Source organism: Suncus etruscus, chromosome 9 (genome assembly GCF_024139225.1).
Source record: "Suncus etruscus isolate mSunEtr1 chromosome 9, mSunEtr1.pri.cur, whole genome shotgun sequence".
NCBI lineage: Eukaryota > Metazoa > Chordata > Mammalia > Eulipotyphla > Soricidae > Suncus > Suncus etruscus.
The window spans coordinates 55,392,330-55,411,851 of NC_064856.1; the positions used below are offsets into that span (position 1 = coordinate 55,392,330).

General features: G+C 39.9%; 1 protein-coding gene across 1 annotated transcript; it reads left to right on the forward strand.

The window, feature by feature from the left end:
* Positions 1-1,009: 1,009 nt before the first annotated feature.
* Positions 1,010-6,974, forward strand: CNGA4 (cyclic nucleotide gated channel subunit alpha 4). Its single transcript, XM_049780286.1, has 6 exons — positions 1,010-1,071; positions 1,210-1,311; positions 1,514-1,620; positions 2,566-3,211; positions 3,948-4,297; positions 6,517-6,974. Exons 1-6 carry the CDS (start codon positions 1,010-1,012, stop codon positions 6,972-6,974), a joined length of 1,725 nt encoding a protein of 574 aa, XP_049636243.1.
* The last annotated feature ends 12,548 nt before the right edge of the window (positions 6,975-19,522 follow it).

The following is a 19,522-nucleotide window of genomic DNA, read 5'->3' on the forward strand; positions in this document are numbered from 1 at the left end:
AATAACTCCTATTTATTTTATAAAAACAAACAGCTATGATCCTTTCTTTGTACTGTGATAAACCTCTGTATAATCCACCTAACATAGCTGTCATCCAACAGATGTGTAACTGCCTATATTCCTAACTCTTTTCCCTACCAGGCTATGAATTTTGGGGTCAGGAGTGTTTCATTTGTATTTTATTGTCATTGATTAACACAATACAGATCTGGCATATTATGAGTATTCTGATTACAACTGAAAAAGATTATAAGAAGAAATAAGACATCAAGTTCAGAGAGAATTCATAGAGTTTTGTTTGTTTTGCTTTGGGAGTATTTAAGTATATTCACATAAAGAACTGACATCAGTTTAAAATCTTGAACAAATAAATACATACAAATGGTATGATTAGGCAGTAGTTGGCTGTCATCACTCATCCAATGGAAAGAAAAGTAAGATAGGTGTAGATGTTGATAAAGGTTTGGAAATGAAAACAAATTTCACATCTGATATGATAGGCATGCTTCATCCCTTGAGACTAGTTTAGCACCTAACACAAATGAGGTATTTGGTAAATAGCTGCTAAATGAATAAATAATGAGGCTTAAAACAGCAACTTACACAAAATTAAGCAATGAATGACTGAGCCCACACTAGCTTCTAGGTCTCTTGCTCTAGAGATGGTCCCTTTGTAGTTCAAATTTGTGGAGAACAAAGAAGAGATAAGACCTAACTCTACCTCTAAGACGTGTATCCCCACATTCCCTGGGGACCTCATTAAAGATGTTTAGCTAGGCAGGTGTTAGCCCAGGCCCTGGGAGACATGCACTGAAGCCACACTGCCTCTGCCCTATCCATAGCAGCAACCATCAGTTGTGTTGCCAAGCACTTCAGAAGCCAAAGACAGAGGAGTTCCAGCTGGAAAACCAGGCAGCCTCATCTAGGCAGGCACTATCCCCCAATTTCTGAAGTCACCTACAAGAAGAGACCCTGGATATCTCACACCCAGGCATCAAGCCACAGAACCATGAGCCAGGACAGCAAAGTGAAGACAACAGAGTCCAGTCCCCCAGCTCCAACCAAGGCCAGGTAAGCAATATTGGTGCCCTGTGTCAGCTATTTATGCTTCATAATATGGAGCTTAATTACTCTTATAGGCTTTAATCACAATTTTACCACTGAATGTCTGATGAATCAATAAAGCAAAATTTCCCTTCTTGTCTACAGGAAGTCACTTCCTGTCCTGGACCCTTCTGGAGAATACTATTATTGGTGGCTAAACACTATGGTCTTCCCAGTTATGTATAACCTCATCATCATTGTGTGCAGGTTTGATGGGAACTATGGAAGGGTCTTAAATGGAGAAAGGGGCTAACGAGTAAGATCCAGGAGTCAGGTGGGAGGAGGAGAGGCAAGGTGAAAGAAGGAGATGAGGGCCTTCGTGAGGGCCCAAGGCCTAAGATTCAAGGGCCTACCTCACACACAAAGGGTGTGCCTAAGTCAATCTATTTCTTCTATCCCTGACGCACAGAGCCTGTTTTCCTGACTTGCAGCATAGCTATCTTGTGGCCTGGTTAGTGCTGGACTATATAAGTGATCTGCTATATCTACTAGACATTGTGGTACGCTTCCACACAGGTAAGCTCCCATTTGGGTCAGAGATCCTTAATTCCTTGTTCCCATCTTAAGTAAAGCCCCTTTAAAACAAGACAATGACAACATTTCCTTTAAAGTCCTTTTATATACCGTATTTGCCGGCGTATAAGACGACCGGGTGTATAAGACGACCCCCTAATTTTGCAGTTAAAACATAGGTTTAGGCCTATATTCGCTGTATCAGACAGAAAGTTCCTGTGCTGTATGTGTTTCTGTGCCCATGTACCACAGTGAGCCAATCACAACGAGCAAAGGTTCAGAGGTTATACTGTCATAGACTTTCTCTCTAACTCTGGCCAATCTGAGCAGGCTTTTTACAGTGTAGATTCGGGCTCAGAACATTGTCTAATTTGCATGCATAAAAAGCCTGCTTGGATTGGCTGAGTTAGAGAGGCGGTCCGAGCAGCCTTGGAGTGATTGGTGCAGGATAGAGTTGGAAAATTCATTTTGTGGCAATATTCAGACAATTTTTGTTAGGGCATATTAAAACATTTTTCGGGATATACTCGGCGTATAAGACGACCCCCGATTTTCGGTTGACATTTTTTGTTTCAAAAGTCGTCTGATACGCCAGAAAATACGGTACCTCTATGTTTGACAACCCCCATTATGCTTCTATGCTAACCTCAGAAACTAGTATACAAATTTCTTTCTGTCCCATTCCCATTCCATAACTCCCTGTTCAATCTTTTTTTTTTTTTTTTTTTTTTTGAGGGTGGGGGGCTGGAACAACTCCTGGCAGGGCTCAGGGGACCATATGGGGAACAAACCCTAATTGACCATGTGTAAGGCAAAGCCCTATACTGTGAACTACCACTCCAGCCCCTCCATCCTCACTCATTTTGTAATAAGCATGTACTCTAACTTGACCTTATCCCACATCTGATCCCAATAGTAATTCTTGCTTCCATGACCCCAATTCTCCAGGATTCCTGGAACAAGGCATTCTGGTGGTGAATAAAGGTCAAATCTCAAGTCGCTATGTTCGCTCATGGAGCTTCATCTTGGACCTGGCTTCTCTGGTGCCCACTGATGTGGCCTATGTGAGGCTGGGCCCACATACACCTACACTGAGACTGAATCGCTTTCTGCGTGCTCCCCGCCTCTTTGAGGCCTTTGATCGCACAGAGACCCGCACGACATATCCAAATGCGTTTCGGATAGCCAAATTGATGCTTTACATTTTTGTTGTCATCCACTGGAATAGCTGCCTCTACTTTGCTCTATCCCGGTATTTGGGTTTTGGGCGTGATGCATGGGTGTACCCAGACCCTGCACAGCCTGGCTTTGAGCGCCTGCGGCGCCAGTACCTTTATAGCTTTTACTTCTCCACACTGATCCTGACCACCGTGGGCGACACACCACTGCCAGACTGTGAGGAGGAGTATCTCTTTATGGTGGGTGACTTCCTACTAGCTGTCATGGGGTTCGCCACCATCATGGGTAGCATGAGCTCTGTCATCTACAACATGAACACAGCTGATGCAGCTTTCTACCCAGACCATGCTCTTGTGAAGAAATACATGAAACTGCAGCATGTCAACCGTCGACTGGAGCGGAGAGTTATTGACTGGTAAGAATTCTGGGGGTTCATACTGGGACAGAGAAAGGCGTGTTTGATAGAATCAAATAATGGTGACATTATTCTATGGCCTAGTGAGCCAGGCAGAGCAATGAGGATGTGAAATTCACATACCAGGAAAGGGGGGCAGTGTTTTCAGGCCCATAAATGTGGCTTCCATTAATTGATGGCCTCCATTAATTGGGGAATGGAGGATGTGAGGGAGGGACCAATAAGAGGCTGAAGAGCTCATGCAGAAGCAAAGACAACCTGGAGAACAGGAAATAGGACCTGTCACTGCCCAGTAGGGCTTAGAAGTCCCTAAAAGGTAAGGGGAGAGCTGTTTAGCCAGAGGATGGCCAACAAGATGATTGACTTTATTATCTAAGTTCATATTAAGGGAGAAATAAAAAGAATGTCACCGTTGGGGATTTAAAACTAGAACCCAGGGTGTCTGGAGACGATGGATTTTATACCATTAGTGAAATGGTATAAGACATTATTGATTGGTAGATGGGGTAGAACTTGACAGAAGTTTTATAGATTAGATGAAAGATAAAGGTCAAAACGTATCTATGAATAACAAAGGAGACTGTGAACTCAAGATATTATCAGCTAACAATCAAGTACTCCCACAATCCCATGAGATCTCAGTGTGGTTTTGGGTCCTTGGATGAAAGTGAGCTGAGCCCTGCAGGAAGCAGACATGTTGCTGACAAGTAAGGAACTGGGGCTTTCCTTACCTTAGGTACCAGCACCTGCAGATCAACAAGAAGATGACCAATGAAGTAGCCATCTTACAGCATTTGCCTGAGAGGTTGCGAGCAGAGGTGGCTGTATCTGTACATCTACCTACTTTGAGCCGGGTACAGATCTTCCAGAACTGTGAGGCCAGCCTGCTGGAGGAGCTGGTGCTAAAGCTACAGCCCCAGACCTATTCACCAGGTGAATATGTCTGCCGCAAAGGGGACATTGGTCGAGAGATGTACATCATCCGCGAGGGTCAATTAGCTGTGGTGGCAGATGATGGCATCACACAATATGCTGTGCTTGGAGCAGGGCTCTATTTTGGTGAGATCAGCATCATCAACATCAAAGGTGAGAATATCTTATCTTTTTGTTCCTGGAATAGGACCCTAGGAGAGGAGGCTAAGGACAGCAAAACTAAGTAACAAACCAGATGGTTCTTTAGGGCCTACAGATTAATGAAAATTGGTCCTTGGCTGAGGCAGGAAAGGTATCAGAAGAAAAATAGAACCTTTGAAGTCTGTTCTCTAAATACAACTAAGCCAGAACTAGAGATATACTACAGAAATTAAGCTACTACTTGCCTGCTATGTAGCCAACCCAGGTTTGAATTCCCCAGCATCATATATGGTTCCCTCAAGCACCACCAGGGATCCCTCCTGAGTATAGAGTCACTGAGCACTGCTGGATATGACCCAAATTTCCCTCCCAACCAACAAGAAATAATCCAAGGTCAGTGAAACAATGGGAAGGTCTTTGGAAGTGAATAGAACTTCTCTATTGGTATTAACTCCAGACACCAATTTGGCCAAAGAAAAGAGTTAAAGATACTTTGTAATAATAGCAAAGTAAAATAGCAAATAGTAATAATAATAATAAAACAGTATGAGCTACATTTATTAAATGCTTACCACAAAGTGTTTCATAAGTAACAACTCATTGAGTTTTCATAGCAGCTCTTTAGGTTGTGCTGGTATCCATGTTTTAAAAGGAAATTAGAACACAGAGATTCGTGCAAGGTCGCAAATGTAATAACTACATAAACTCAACATAAGAAATAACTTATAGCCACATGGAAAAGAAGTAGAGAGGCTGAAAGATAGGGGGCTAAAGGTCTTCCTTTAAACTCAGCAAACACCAATTGGAATTATTGGCACCACATTTAGCTCCCTGAGCACTGCCAGAATAATTCCTGAACATAGAGTCAGGAGTAAGTCCTGAGTATCACTAGGTGTAGGCCCAGAACCAAAACTAGAAAAGAAGGTAGAAGAAATTCCTATTTACTAGATAGAACTTCAGGCAAGCAGGTACTATACACTGACTCATTTATTCTTCCCATCAGTCCTGGGTGAGGGAGTTGCAGTTTGTATGCCTAAGAATAGATAAAGAAACTGAATCCATAGGAAATAAAAGCAGGAGCCTGCAGTCTGAGATTTGGTTGTGCTTCCAGCCTGGGGTTCTCACTGTCTAGTTATTCTAAATAATAGATATTCTACATATTCTTTTTTGGGGGAGGGGGACACACCTGGTGATGCTTAGGGGTTACTCTTGGCTTTGTACTCAAAAATTGCTCCTGGCTTGGGGAACCATATGGGACACCCAGGTCTGTCCTGGGTCAGCCACGTGCAAGGCAAATGCCCTACCACTGCGCCATCACTCCAGTCCCTATTCTACATATTCAAAATAATAGTTATTCTAGACTCACATCTGTTCTTCAGAATTCCTCAATCTTTTCCTATATGCAGTAGCCACAACTATAGATTACTTTGGATAAGTCACTTACATTTGTTTTTCTTTTATTAATATATTTTTTTATTTAGGAAGTAAAGGTTGTACCACATATGGCAGTCTCAGGAATTTCTCTTAGCTCTGTACTTAGGGGCACATATGTAGTACCAGGATTCTAACTTGAGTTAGCTACATTCAAGGCAATCAATTTACCATACCCTCTGTATTATCTGGCTCTAGTCACTTGCATTTTTAGATCCAAATTTCCCCCAATAGAGTTGCTATTGAAACTCAAAAAGTTATTTGTGAGGATTTAATAAGCTACATGAATAAGGAACCCAGCACAGTATCTGGCACATACCCTGTTCTTCAGCCTCTCTAGACTACTTGATGTTTTCCATATCTACCTAACCCTCTTCACTTTCTTTCCTTTGCTCATAATCTTCATAATCTCTCTACCAAATATCCCTCTCTCAGTCCTCCCCACCTCCCCTAGTACCTCCTACTCAGTCCAGTCACCACTTCCTTTATCATCTTTAAATTCTCTGCCGCAAATAGTTTTCTTTTCTTGCCTTCCCATACATAGTACCTTGTGATATGCCTAGACTGAAACATCCTCAATGTTATATAATCCAATTAGATATCTCCTGAATTTTTGGAAGCCTGCTACTATACCCACTCAGCACAGAAACTTGTTTCCAGTATGTTACTGAATGAAAGAATTAATGAGGCATAAAGAGACTCAGAAGCACAAATATAGAGGTAATGGTTATGATTCATCCATGTATGATTCCCCTCCTATTCTTATAATTCCCTCTCCTTTTTTTGCCCATGGGCTACAGGCAATATGTCAGGGAACCGTCGCACAGCCAATATCAAGAGTCTAGGTTATTCAGACCTATTTTGCCTGAGCAAGGAGGACCTGCGGGAAGTGCTGAGTGAGTACCCACAGGCCCAAGCAGTTATGGAGGAAAAGGGCCGTGAGATTCTGCTCAAAATGAACAAACTGGATGTAAATGCTGAGGCAGCAGAAATCGCCTTACAGGAAGCCACAGAAAACCGATTACAAGGCCTAGATCAGCAGCTAGATGATCTACAGACCAAGTTTGCTCGTCTTCTAGCTGAATTGGAGTCCAGTGCACTCAAGATTGCTTATCGCATTGAAAAACTAGAGTGGGAAACACGAGAGTGGCCAATGCCTGAGGAAATAATAGAAGCTGATGATGAGGATGATTCTGGGGAGGGAACTTCTAAGGGTGGAGAGGGCAAAGTTAATCAGGAAGATCCCCCAGGTCCATAATGACCTCATTTATTTTCCAGTACTCCCATATCCAGGTGAATCCAGAGTTGTAGAAAAGCCAGCCTGCAGAAACTGTGCCATTTCATCTGCTAGATTATAGAAAAGGGAGTGAATTGGTTCTGTAGATACTCACCAAAAAGAGATCAGAATAGAACACACTTTCACCCCCCGTTTAATTTAATAGCAAATGTGTTCAATGCATGCACACACATGCTGCACATGTGTACACTGGCACCAAAAATTCCTTATAAAATTCCTTATAAATCTTTTATAAAATGCTCTGGAGTTTCTAGTCTCAGAGCACAGAGGCATTCTCATAAAGAGAGATGTCTTAAATCCTTATGATTTAGCCATGCCCCACATAAACACCCTTTTACTGGGTCACAAATCAGTAAAACTCACAGGAATACATACACTAGCAATATACATCTTTTTTTTTTAAGCAAATCATCTTTTTTTCTTTTTTTAATGTTATTAACTATGGACATAGTATGATATTATTATAATTTTAACTTATATTTTTGGTGTAAATGCTAATTCAGTCTCCTACCACCAAAAAATTGAACAAAAAAAATCATTTAAGATTATTAAATAACTTGGGCCCAGAGAGATAGCACAGCGGCGTTTGCCTTGCAAGCAGCCATTCCAGGACCAAAGGTGATTGGTTCGAATCCCGGTGTCCCATATGGTCCCCCGTGCCTGCCAGGAGCTATTTCTGAGCAGACAGCCAGGAGTAACCCCTGAGCACTGCCAGGTGTGGCCCAAAAACCAAAAAAAAAAAAAAAAAAAGATTATTAAATAACAAATTACTTCCACACAAGCTATTAAATGCTCCCAACTTGGTTTACACTGTGGCCTGTTCTTCTATTTATTGTGGGATCAAAGGAATCTAAATCAACTATGAATGAAGAGGAAGGAGCCTAAAATTCCTAAGCAAGCTGTTGTGGGACTGTGGAGCAATGGCTTTGCCTACTGCTTTATTAGCTTTCATGCCTAGTACAAAAAATACTCTAAAAATCTAAAAAGTTAATTTATAAAATGACTTTTGTCCTTTCAATATTATTTCTTTTTAATAGAACTTATAATTGACCCATATCCCTCTTGTTCCTAAATATCATTGAAATACCCTATATATGGGAGATATGTGTCACAAGCATACCCTGCAAGTTGCACTTTAATAAAGTATTTGCCACCATAAAGTATTTATGGTGCTAATGGGAAAAGTAAATAAAGCAATAGTCAATTTTTGTCTGAATTTTGAGTCAAAAACATGAATTGTATAGTTGTTGGGAAGTTGTATTCAAAGATCTAGAGCCAGAGCATTTGACTAATCAGGAAGCTGAGCCAAGGTGAATCAGATATTACATTGATATAAATGTGCACATGCTTTTGGGATAAGTTTACATGATCATTACATCTCAGATCAGTGTCAAAATTGTCAACTTTTGGGACTAGAAAGATAGTACAGCAGGTAGAATACTTGCCTTGCTTACCCAGCTAGGGTTAGAAACCTAGCACTCTGTGTGTTCTCCTGAACCAGGAATGATCCCTGAGTACAGGGACAAGAATAAGCTCTGAGCACCACCAGGTATGCCACCTTGTTACCCTCCATTCTGCCACCCCCACTTTAAGTCAAAATCCTCAACTTTTTTGTTTTATTTTTTTCTTTGTTTTTTGGCCCACACCCGTTTGATGCTCAGGGGTTACTTCTGGCTAAGCGCTCAGAAATTGCCCCTGGCTTGGGGGAACCATATCGGATGCTGGGGGATCAAACCGCGGTCCTTCCTTGGCTAGCACTTGCAAGGCAGACACCTTACCTCTAGTGCCACCTTGCCGGCCCCAAAATCCTCAGTTTTTTAACCTTTGAGGACTTTGATCTAGTTTAGCAAATTAGAGCTAATAACTTTTCCCTATATCTCCTCTGGCCCAAACTATTTATTAAAATTTTCAGTGAGAAAAATGTTCCCAAGGTTAATCATCTGGGGCCGGAGAGATAGTATGGAGATAAGGCGTTTGCCTTGCATGCAGAAGGACGGTGGTTCGAATCCCGACCATCACATATGGTCCCTTGAGCCTGCCAGGAGCAATTTCTGAGTGTAGAGCCAGGAGTAACTCCTGAGCATTGCCAGTGTGACCCAAAAACCAAAAACCAAAAAAAAAAAAAAAAAAAAAAAAAAGATTAATTATCTAATCCAGTTCTAGCACACAAGGCCATTGTTAGAACTGGCCTTGAAACTGGCACAAATTCAGCTTTCCTTCTCTATAAAATATTACAAAATTTAAGCTTAGAGGACAGAGTCTAGATAGAGTATCACAGTTGGGGACAATTGGACATGAGAATCTAGGGAGGTGTTTAAATAACTTTGACATGCTTGGGAGGAGGTATACAGGTTTAGGCAGGAAAGGTGTTGTGGAGTTTGTGGGCACCATCTCTGAGTCAAATTTATTCTGGCCACAATTCTGATACACGTAATATCTAGCCAGAGCCTTGGTTTGAGCTATGCCAGTTGATTTTTCTTTTGGTGGTTTTTTCGGTAGGCTGTTTTTTGAGGTAGTTTTTGTGGTTGTTTTGGGGGTGAGGGGATTAGACCATACCCAGTGGCACTCAGGGAGTACTCCTGGCTCTGCATTCAAAAACCACTCCTGGCAAGCTCTCGGAACCATGTGGGATGCTGGGGATCAAACCCCAATTGGCCCATGCAAGGTAAATGCCTTACCTGCTGTGCTATCACTCCAGCCCTAGCCAGTTGGTGTTTTAAAATGTACTTGTGATTTAATTTAATTTAATAAAAACATACTGGGTAATAACTTTCAGAGGTCAATGTCATTGAAGGAATAATTGCTTACTAAGGATCCCCTGAAAAGGGACACACATTGTGTCATGCAGTAGCATGTGAGAAAACACAGGAACTCATCAAGATACAAAGGAGCAAAGGCACAGCGTGAATCCTTTATTACTACAATGGTGGCAAATTTTTCAATAGGCTGTATCCTATTAGCCAAGAGGTAAAGCACAGATCTGGGGATTGGGGATTGAAGGATTCACAATACAATTTTCTAAAACTCCTGAAAGCGATCCACAGGGAAGATGTAAGAAACTCTTGCTTTTATTTTGGGCCATAATTTCAAGACGCCATATGATTAGTTTAGAACATTAAGAATGATTGTATAGATGACGGCCCTCGGCACTATGAAGACAAATGTGTGGAAACATGTGAGAAGTGAAGTCCTCCAAGCTAACCAACCTTTGGATATGGTGCATACAGGTAATACTTGTAGCTATAGGAAATAAAGCTATGTCTATTAGTAAAGGTGTCAGGCTATATTAAGAGGGTTGTTGAACATTAACTCATTTGAAAATAAGTGGCTTCATTAGTTTTCTTCAGAAAACATTTCTTTTTGTTTATAAGACACATTTAGCAATGCATAGGGGTTAATCCTGGTACTGCACTCCTAGTTCTTAGAGAGTCATATGGGATGCTAGAGATCGAACCCTGCTCAACTTCATGCTAGGTGAACATCCTATACACTGTACTATTTCTCCAACCCCAGAAAACAGAATTTCTTTTATGTAATCTTTTTAGAAAAGGGATTGTTCTCTATGTTGTTCTCTATGTTGTTAGGCCCAGAGTGAAATACATATTTGATAAGCAAGGAGATAGAAGTTGAAGCTTATATACGAATAATGTTGGAGGAAGTATATCTTTAACTTCTCAACTGTTTCCTACGGTCTCTGCCTTTCATATGCTACCAGGATTCCTGAGATCAGAGCCAGAAGTAATGTCTGAGTACTGCCTGGTGTGGCCCACAAGTAAATATCAAAATCTTTCTATAAATCAAATACTAACTATATATATAGTATAAAACACAAAAAGTATTTTAAAGCAAATTTTTTTTAATTAAACCCATTTGTAGTTTAAAAAGCTAAGCTTGTGGCTAGAGAAATAATACAGCAAGTAGGACACTTGCCCTGCCCATTGCCAACCTAGGTTACATCTGGGTATATTTTTCAACTACAGCCTATGAATCGATCCTCATTGTTTGTGTATGTGTGTTTCTGCAAGTGTATGTGTGGTGGCCACCTCTATGTCTGTCTAATGTTCTTCTAGTGTACATAATGCTTGTCTATGTTTTCTATAGTCCTTCACCATGTTATATATAACCCTTCCTTTTTCCCCCTCTCCTGCTTGCCACTTTACAAATCCTTTTGGTCCTTTTGCTCTCTCACCACTGATTTATTATTTTTCCCTACTTGATCATAGTTAAGTACCTCAGTTCTTAACCCCTCAGGAACCAGAATGTTCCCTCCACCCCAATCCGCTGCCAGCCAGCTCCCAAAGCAAAAGGACAGGCTCCCAGCCTGCCTTGCCTTGGTCCAAGAAGAAGCTGCCACTGCCTTTCTGATTTACTTTTGTCAGCCCTTTTTCTCCCACCCTTCTTTACTATGGACTGTTGCTCACAATCAGATTCGGCTTATGAAAGACCCCAGGCTCAGGAATTCGTGACTGCTGCGAGCTATTATTTCAGACCTCACAGACCACATCGCAGGCTGAAAATGTGCTCCAGATTTTACCCCCCCCCAAAAAAAAACTATTTCAAAAGACTGAAAGGGGATACACACACACACACACACACACACACACACTTTCTTTGTAAATTTCTTTCTTTTTGTTTTTTTGTTTTTTGGGGGTTTGGGAGGCCACACCCGATGATGTTCAGGGGTTATTCCTGTCTATGCGCTCCTGACTTGGGAGAACATATGGGACGCCAGGGGATCGACATGCAAGGCAGATGTCTTATGGCTTGCACCATCACTCCGTCCCCCTTTCTTTGTATATTTCTTTAGGTATATTCCTTTAATAGGTATAATTCCTTTTTTATATAATTTTTATTTTGACCAAAATTAATTACAAATCTTTCACAATAATATTTTAGGTACACAGTGACATTGAATCAGGGGCATTACCACCACCAATGTTGTCTTCCCTCCACCCCTGTTCCCAGCATGCATCTCATATCCCCCTCCTTTGCCCTCTGGGCTGCTAGTATAAGTGGTCCCCTCTGTGTCTAGCTTGTTGTAGATTGGGTATCAATTCTGTTGTTGTTGACTTTGGATTTGGTGTTTAAGTCTGATCATTTTTTATTTCTACTCAATGTTCATTCAACTGTTTGGTCTGTACCCTCCATTATTTCCCCCTCAATGTATGAGGCAGAACAAGATGGTTCAAGTTATGTAGTTCTGTTTGAAGGGGAAAAAAAGCCAGGGGCAAAAATCAAACAAGCAAAAAATGGGAGGAGTCTTTCTAGAAGCTATAAATATCAATTTAAGAGAAGAAAGGTAAAAAGGAAGAAAAACACAGCAATACAAAAAAACGTTTTATAATTCGAAAAGCACCACAGCAATAAAGAAAACAACCAAATAATAACAATGGTCCCAGGGGATAAAAAATAAACAAACAAAAAGAAACAAACAACGACAACATAACAAAAAAATTAATTTGTGGTTCTCTCTCTTTTTTTTTTTTTGCATAGTAATAGGTATAAATCTCACTGCGTATTTCCTTATGTCCATGTAGATTTCTTCATTCCCTATTTTGGATTTGTTTAGTAGGAAACTCTAGTAGATAAGTAGATATATATATATATAAGATAGTTCTATCATATATATCTATTAGATAATATCTTATATTATCTAATAGATAAGATATTAGATATTATCTAATAGATAAGATAGAACCAGGTTATAGGGATTGTTTACATTATTATTTTTACCCTCATATACACCAGTAGTATCCTGTGGTAAATTTTTTACTTTACAGAGGCCTTTCACCTTTCATAATGATTTGACTTAGGTTTCAGTTGATCAAATATTGACTATCCACCCACAAATCTTGGATCCTATTTTTGGAACTGGCACAGTTTTCTGCACCAGCACCAAAAATCAAACTTCTACCAGGGGTGGTCTTAATGCTGCCCTGGCATCGACTTACTCCAGCTTGGGTCCATATGATATCCTGATGACTTGGAAATAGCAACAACTTTTTTCCAGTGGGTCTCCCTGCCTCACCACCTAATGGTGAGATGAAACCAGAAGATACCCTGACTTCAACATAAGATTTGCACCAAAACAACAAGATCTCTAATTACTGAAGCTTAACTGCAACAACCATGATTAAGAAAAACTTTTTCTGGGACTCTGAAGAAAAACTTTGGTGTTTGACAACTTAGTATGCCAGAGCTTGTAATTGGTCTTATGGCATAATGCTTCATAGGTAAGGACAGCCTGTTTTTAGGCCAAGGTTTTATTCCTTCTATTTTCTTCAAGTTTTGCTGAGCCTATGCAAAAAAAAAAAAAAAAAAACCTGTCATCTTTTTATTTTAATCTTTTAGAAAGGGGCCCCGCCTTTTTTTTTATCGAACTGTGTGACACAAATTACTTTGTTTACCTCATATTTCTGCATTTTTCTATAAAATTAAGAAGGGAAAAAGAAAGGATGGGGACCATGGGCCAAGTGGTCTCAGGGCATTAGTAGAGATAGAGATAAAAAAAAATAAAAAAAATTAAAAAAAAAACAACTAAATATCCTAGCCAAAGTCAACAACAACAATTGAATAAAAAGACCCAAACTATGACAATCTAAACATAAAATTGGCCTGTTATACTTGAGACCAGGGGCAAAGGATGATAGTATAGGAAACACTCTGGGAACATTGGTGGAGGGAGGTTGACACTAGTGGTAGGATTGGCCCTGATTCATTGTATGTCTGAAATCCAACTAAGAAAGACACTGTAAATCACAATGGTTTCAATAAAATAAAATAAAAATAGTCCCACTAGATCATCTAGGATTAACTCCCTCTTTTAACAAAAACAACTATTATTGGGTCCAGAGAGATAGTACAGATGCTTTCTTGAAGGGCTGAAACATAGTATAGTTGTTTGGGTGCTTGCCTTGCATGCTGTTGTCTTATGTATGATCTCTTGCATCAATGGAATAAATGAGCACTGCCAAAAGAGATCCCTGAGCACAGGGCCAACAGTAAGCCCTGAGCACCACTAGCTGTGATCTCAAAACCACATTAACACAAAAATTAAAAATCTGCTATTATTCATTATTCATAATTTGCTGTTGTTATATCTGTAAAATCCCTTTTGCTATAACCATGGGAATACTTTTTTCAGAAAGAAAAATAATGAGGACCAAAATTCTACTTATTACAGTGTTTCTGGAGAGAAAAGCAGCCTGGACACACTTTTATAGAGGTCTCAGAACAGAGAACAGTAAGAACTGAGTCTAGAAATTGGAAAGAAAATAACCTTACATGGGGCCAAAGAGATAGCATGGAGGTAGGGCTTTTGCCTTGCATGCAGAAGGACAGTAGTTTGAATCCCAACACCCCATATGGTCCCCTGTGTCTGCCAGGAGTGATTTCTTTGTTGTTGTTGTTGTTGTTTTGGGGTCACACCCAGCAGTGTTCAAGGGTTACTCCTGGCTCTACACTCAGAAATCGCTCCTGGCAGGCTTGGGGGACCATATGGGATGCCGGGATTTGAGCCACCGTACTTCTGCATGCAAGGCAAACACCCTACCTTCATGGTATCTCTCTAATTCCCAGGAGTGATTTCTGAGCACAGAGCCAGGAGTAACCCTGAGCGCCGCCGGGTGTGACTCAAAAACTAAATAAATAAATAAATAAATAAATAAATAAATAAATAAATAAATAAATAAATAAATAATAACCTTACACAGGCACTAAAGTTTCAGGAAGTGCCCCCTTGGGAGAAGAACATATTTGAACAAGGTACAAAGTAGTATAATCAACAAGCTATGAAAGTGAGAAGCCTTCCTCAATATTCAATATTCAATGCAATCCAAAGCTCTCAAAGACTTTTGCAAAACCCTAAATTTTGTAGGCAAAGAAAGTAGAGATAAAGTTACAAACTGCAAATGAGATTAATCTTCCATAACTTAGGTGCTTTAAAGATCAGATGAGATCTGTATGATTTGAAGAATCAGGAACATATCCAATTTTTAAAACACATATGAGATCGTTTATAACTGCTATACATAAATTATCACTTTTGTAATCGTTTTAAAAGAATTAAAATATTATGCAAATGTTTTGAGGTCAGGATATGGAAGCCTGTTGAACAATTTAAAATATTATATACTTCTGGGAAGATATTTTGTTGCCTGTAGCTCTTTAAAGTGGTAAAGGAGTAAAGTATTCTCTAGAAAATACTGCTTTTATCCCTCTGCTCAATCATCTTCAAACATGACTAAATGCTTGGCTTGGGTCAGGACTCCAAGCATCTACAAGGTACAGGCAATCATGTTCCAGCAGCCCTACAAGGCAACCATACACTGGTTCTGCACAGCTTGGAAAATGATTTCTGCCACCAATTTCTTGAGTAACCATGGAATCAGACTGGAGTAAGGAATTACTCTTTGCAGAAAAGAAAAGTTGGTACTAACATAGGATGTGGCATTTTAAATTTAGGAGGAGGTGAAATAGTCACACAACATTATCATGGCTGCCTTGGTCCCGACAGAAGGGAATTCTCGGGGTTTCTCAGGAAAGTACATTCAACAGAGTTCGCGAAGTGAAATAACAGCCACACTCAGAAGTGGGGGTGAATCTAAATTCTGGTTTATTGAAGATTACAAGGGCTATTTAAGCAAGATTTTTGCAAGTCATAATATTTGTGGTGTGCAAAAAAAAAGCTCACATTTGTTTCTCAGCGTCAAACATATCTTTCTTGTTTTCAAAAGCTTATCAGTACACACTGTTAGAATTTCTTCAAAACAATCACATGCCTATAAGGCGGGTGCAATCCTTGTAAAAGACAAACTTCAATCAAGAGACAGTTGAGCTTCTGTTTGAGACAGAGGTTTCCCTGGAATCAAAGAGGACAAATTTTTTGTTTGTTTGTTTTTTCTGTGGGGGTCACACCCGGCAGCACTCAGGGGTTACTCCTGGCTCTATGCTCAGAAATCGCGCCTGGCAGGCTCTGGGGACCATATGGGATGCCTGGATTCGAACCACCGGCCTTCTGCATGCAAGGCAAATGCCTTAAAAGAGGACAAATTTTAACATCTCAAACAGTTTTTCCTCCCAGGGCAGACCCTGGTTGTCAATTCTGATGTAAATTAAAAGATTAGCTAGATGCCAGGTGTTTTTTGTTTTTGTTTTTTTAATCAGGGTTCCTTTCACCTATGGGAAGAAGCTTTTATGCTTTTAGGGCTTACACAGAAAACATACTTCCTAAGTTCTCTAAGGTCTGACTAAAAAGCAGGTTTTAGTAAAAAAAAAGAGGGGGGGGGCAAAGTCTGGCTTAAAAACAAGCTTGATTAAAAGGGAAGCAAATCTTTATTTTTTTTTAATTTTTTATTTTTAATTATGAGAACAAAGATGCAAAGAAAGAGGACAAGGTAAAGTTACAGTGGAAGGACAATCACCCATAACATAATTCTCAGAAGCCCCCTTGCTGATATCTTAACTTTGAAATTTTAGCCAAAGAACATTAAGATAAATAAGACAGAATCTATGTACAATTACTTTGTCCCTCAAGTCCCCAGATTGTAACACATTATAATATTTCTTAACAGCACATAAGGCAATCTAAAGCCATAAAACTTACGTAACTCCTTAAACATTACAGGCATAGTATTTTTTTACATTTCCATGTACATGCATATTAGCTTAAGTTAACCTCAAATTTTAAGTGGGTTCTTTTTAAGGATTAGAGTCAAAGGAGCACAGTAAAAATGGTGTTAGAGTGGCAATTGTTGTTTGCATAGGCCCACCAAAATATGAGGGACATGGAAAGGAATAACCTTGGCCTAAATACAGAGACCCGACCCCTGAAGTTTCCTGGCACAAGACCAACTCTAGGCTCCAGGCAAGCTAGATCGTCCGTTCCAAGACATTGTCTGTAGTGCCAACACACTTATTTTTCACACAGTCTGTTGTTGGTATCATGTTTCTGTATTAAAGATCCTGGAATCTGCATATCCTACATTGAAGTCAGGATGTGGAGCATCCTCTCGTTTCACCTCACAATCAAAGGGCAATGCAGGGAGCCCTGTCCTGTAAGCAGGTCGTTGTTGTTGTTGTTGTTAAGTCTTCTCAGTGTTAAGGGAAGTCTCTTTTGAGCAGGTCGATGTCTGAGCAGTGTAGGGTCGGAAGCAAATCTTTACCTAAAAAAAGCTTTCTTAACAACCCATTGTTACTCCAAGTCACTTGGAGTCCCTTAGATATGTCCCAAAACAAACATTCCTTTCATCTGAGATGACAGGGCAGCAGAGTAATAACTGCAGAACATTCTATCAATAACTAACTGTACTGAACTAACTAAATACCTGTTAGTTATTTCAGCTTCAATATGTTTCCTCTTAATGCTAAGTTTTCCAAGTAAAGAGGTACCTATATACTCGAGTATAAGCTGAAAATCCAAACTCGGCTTATACACGGGTCATACAGGTTATTCAATTCAATGCACGCACACCAAATCAAATGCATTTAGTCTCCACTCATCTTCTGCCATCTGCAGGAGGGGGTGGTGCTTCAGCTTAATCCACAAATCACCGCTGAGCTGAAGAGGTAGGCGGCTGAACTGAACTTTATACCACTGAATTATTTAATTCACAATATTCAATGGCACATTTAATTAAGTGAAAAACCCATTTAGGTCAGTAAAGTCATGTCAATAAATGTTTATAAATCTTTAATCCTTATAATTAGGGGTTTTGGAGTATAAGGATTCAGAATTTTTAACCATTTGTTTGCAATGCTTTACTGTCTTAAATGGTCTATTCACTTTATTAAAGTTGCCATTAAATATTATGAGTTAATGTGGTATGTTAATGGTATACAGTATATCAAGCAATCATGTATTGTAAATGTAATCATGTATTTATTTATTGATTCCTCAATTATTGTAATTGTTTTGGGTATATATTCTTATATATATATATATATTTTAAATTTACCAGTGCTTCTGCATTTTCCACCTCAGCTTATACTAGAGTCACTAAGTTTTCCCAATTTTTAGGGTAAAATTCGGGGGGTTGGCTTATACTTGGATTGGCTTATACTCGAGTATATGCTGCAAATTCTTAAATATATACATACTTAGTAAAGTAGAAGGGAGGTTCATATTTAGGCCAAATAAAATGTTTGCAACTATCAATAAGCTAAGATTGAGAAACTAACTCACTTATCAGGGGATCTAACACTCTTTGATATCTAGTCTCAGTTAGCCATGCCAGGGCTTCATAGTAGGCTCACTGATTTTAGCGTCCCCTAAACCGTGACTGTGACACAACATAGTTGTTGTTGTTTCTAATTTGGGGAAGGGTGGTTGGCCATACCCGATGACACTCAGAGGTTACTCCTGGCTATTTTCTCAGAAATCAATGTTGGCTTGGAGAACCATATGGGATGCCAGGAAATCGAATAGCGGTCGGTCCTAGGTTAGCACATTCAAGGCAAATTCCTACCTACCGCTTGTGCCACCACTCTGGCCCCACACATAGTTTTTTTTTAATTACTTATTTAATTACTATAATTACAAGGTTGTTCATAATACAGTTGGGTATTGTTCCACTGACACAAAGTTATTCATAATTGAGTTTCAGTCATGCAATGTGCAACACCCCTCACCAGTGCACATTTCCCACCACCAATCAATGTCCCCAGTTTCCTTCCTGCCCTTTCCTCTGCCTGACTCTGGGCAGACATTTTTTTCTCTCCTTCCTCCCCCTTCCTTTCTTCTTTTCCTCCTTTTAGACATTGTTGTTTACAGTATTATTACTAAGGGGCATTATGCCTATCACTTTATCTTTTTTCAATACCCAATTCTTGTCCAGAATTTTTTTCTTTTTTGGGGGGCCACACCCAATGATACTCAGTGGTTACTCCTGGCTATGCACTCAGAAATCGCTCCTGACTTGGGGAACCATATGGGATGCCAAGGGATCGAACTGACATCCATTCTAGATCAACGTGTGCAAGGCAAACGTCCTACTGCTTGCACTACTTCTCTGTCCCCTTCTCCAGAATACTTATCATTTCCAACTATTATTGTCATTGTGGTCCTTTCTCTGCCCTAACTCTACATCCCCTCACTATTTTTGGCAAACTTCCTACCATGGGCTAGTACTCCTGGCCCTTATCTCTTTTATCTCTGGATATTATTACCATACTATCTTTTCTATATATCCCTCACATGAGTGCACTTATTCTATGTCTCTCCTTCTGACTCATTTTACTCAGCATAATACTCTCCATCTATAGCCATGTATAAGAAATTTTCATTACTTCATTTTTTCCTAACAGTTGCATAGTAGTCCTTCGTGTATATGTACCACGGTTTCTTTATTCATTCATCACATTTGGTCCCGAAGGCTGCCAGGAGCTTTTTTTTGTGGGGTGGGCCACACCCAAAGTGCATAGCCAGGAGTAACTCCTGAGCGCCACCAGGTGTGGCCCCCAAACAACATAATTTTGAAATAAAGAAACAAAGGCTCTGGAACATTACATAA

Excerpts from the sequence above, each read along its gene's own strand:
- CNGA4 (XM_049780286.1), top strand. The coding sequence starts at position 1,010 with ATGAGCCAGGACAGCAAAGTGAAGACAACAGAGTCCAGTCCCCCAGCT. Across the intron at positions 1,072-1,209 it reads CCAGCTCCAACCAAGGCCAG|GAAGTCACTTCCTGTCCTGG; the intron begins GTAAGCAATATT and ends TCTTGTCTACAG. Across the intron at positions 1,621-2,565 it reads TGTGGTACGCTTCCACACAG|GATTCCTGGAACAAGGCATT; the intron begins GTAAGCTCCCAT and ends CCAATTCTCCAG.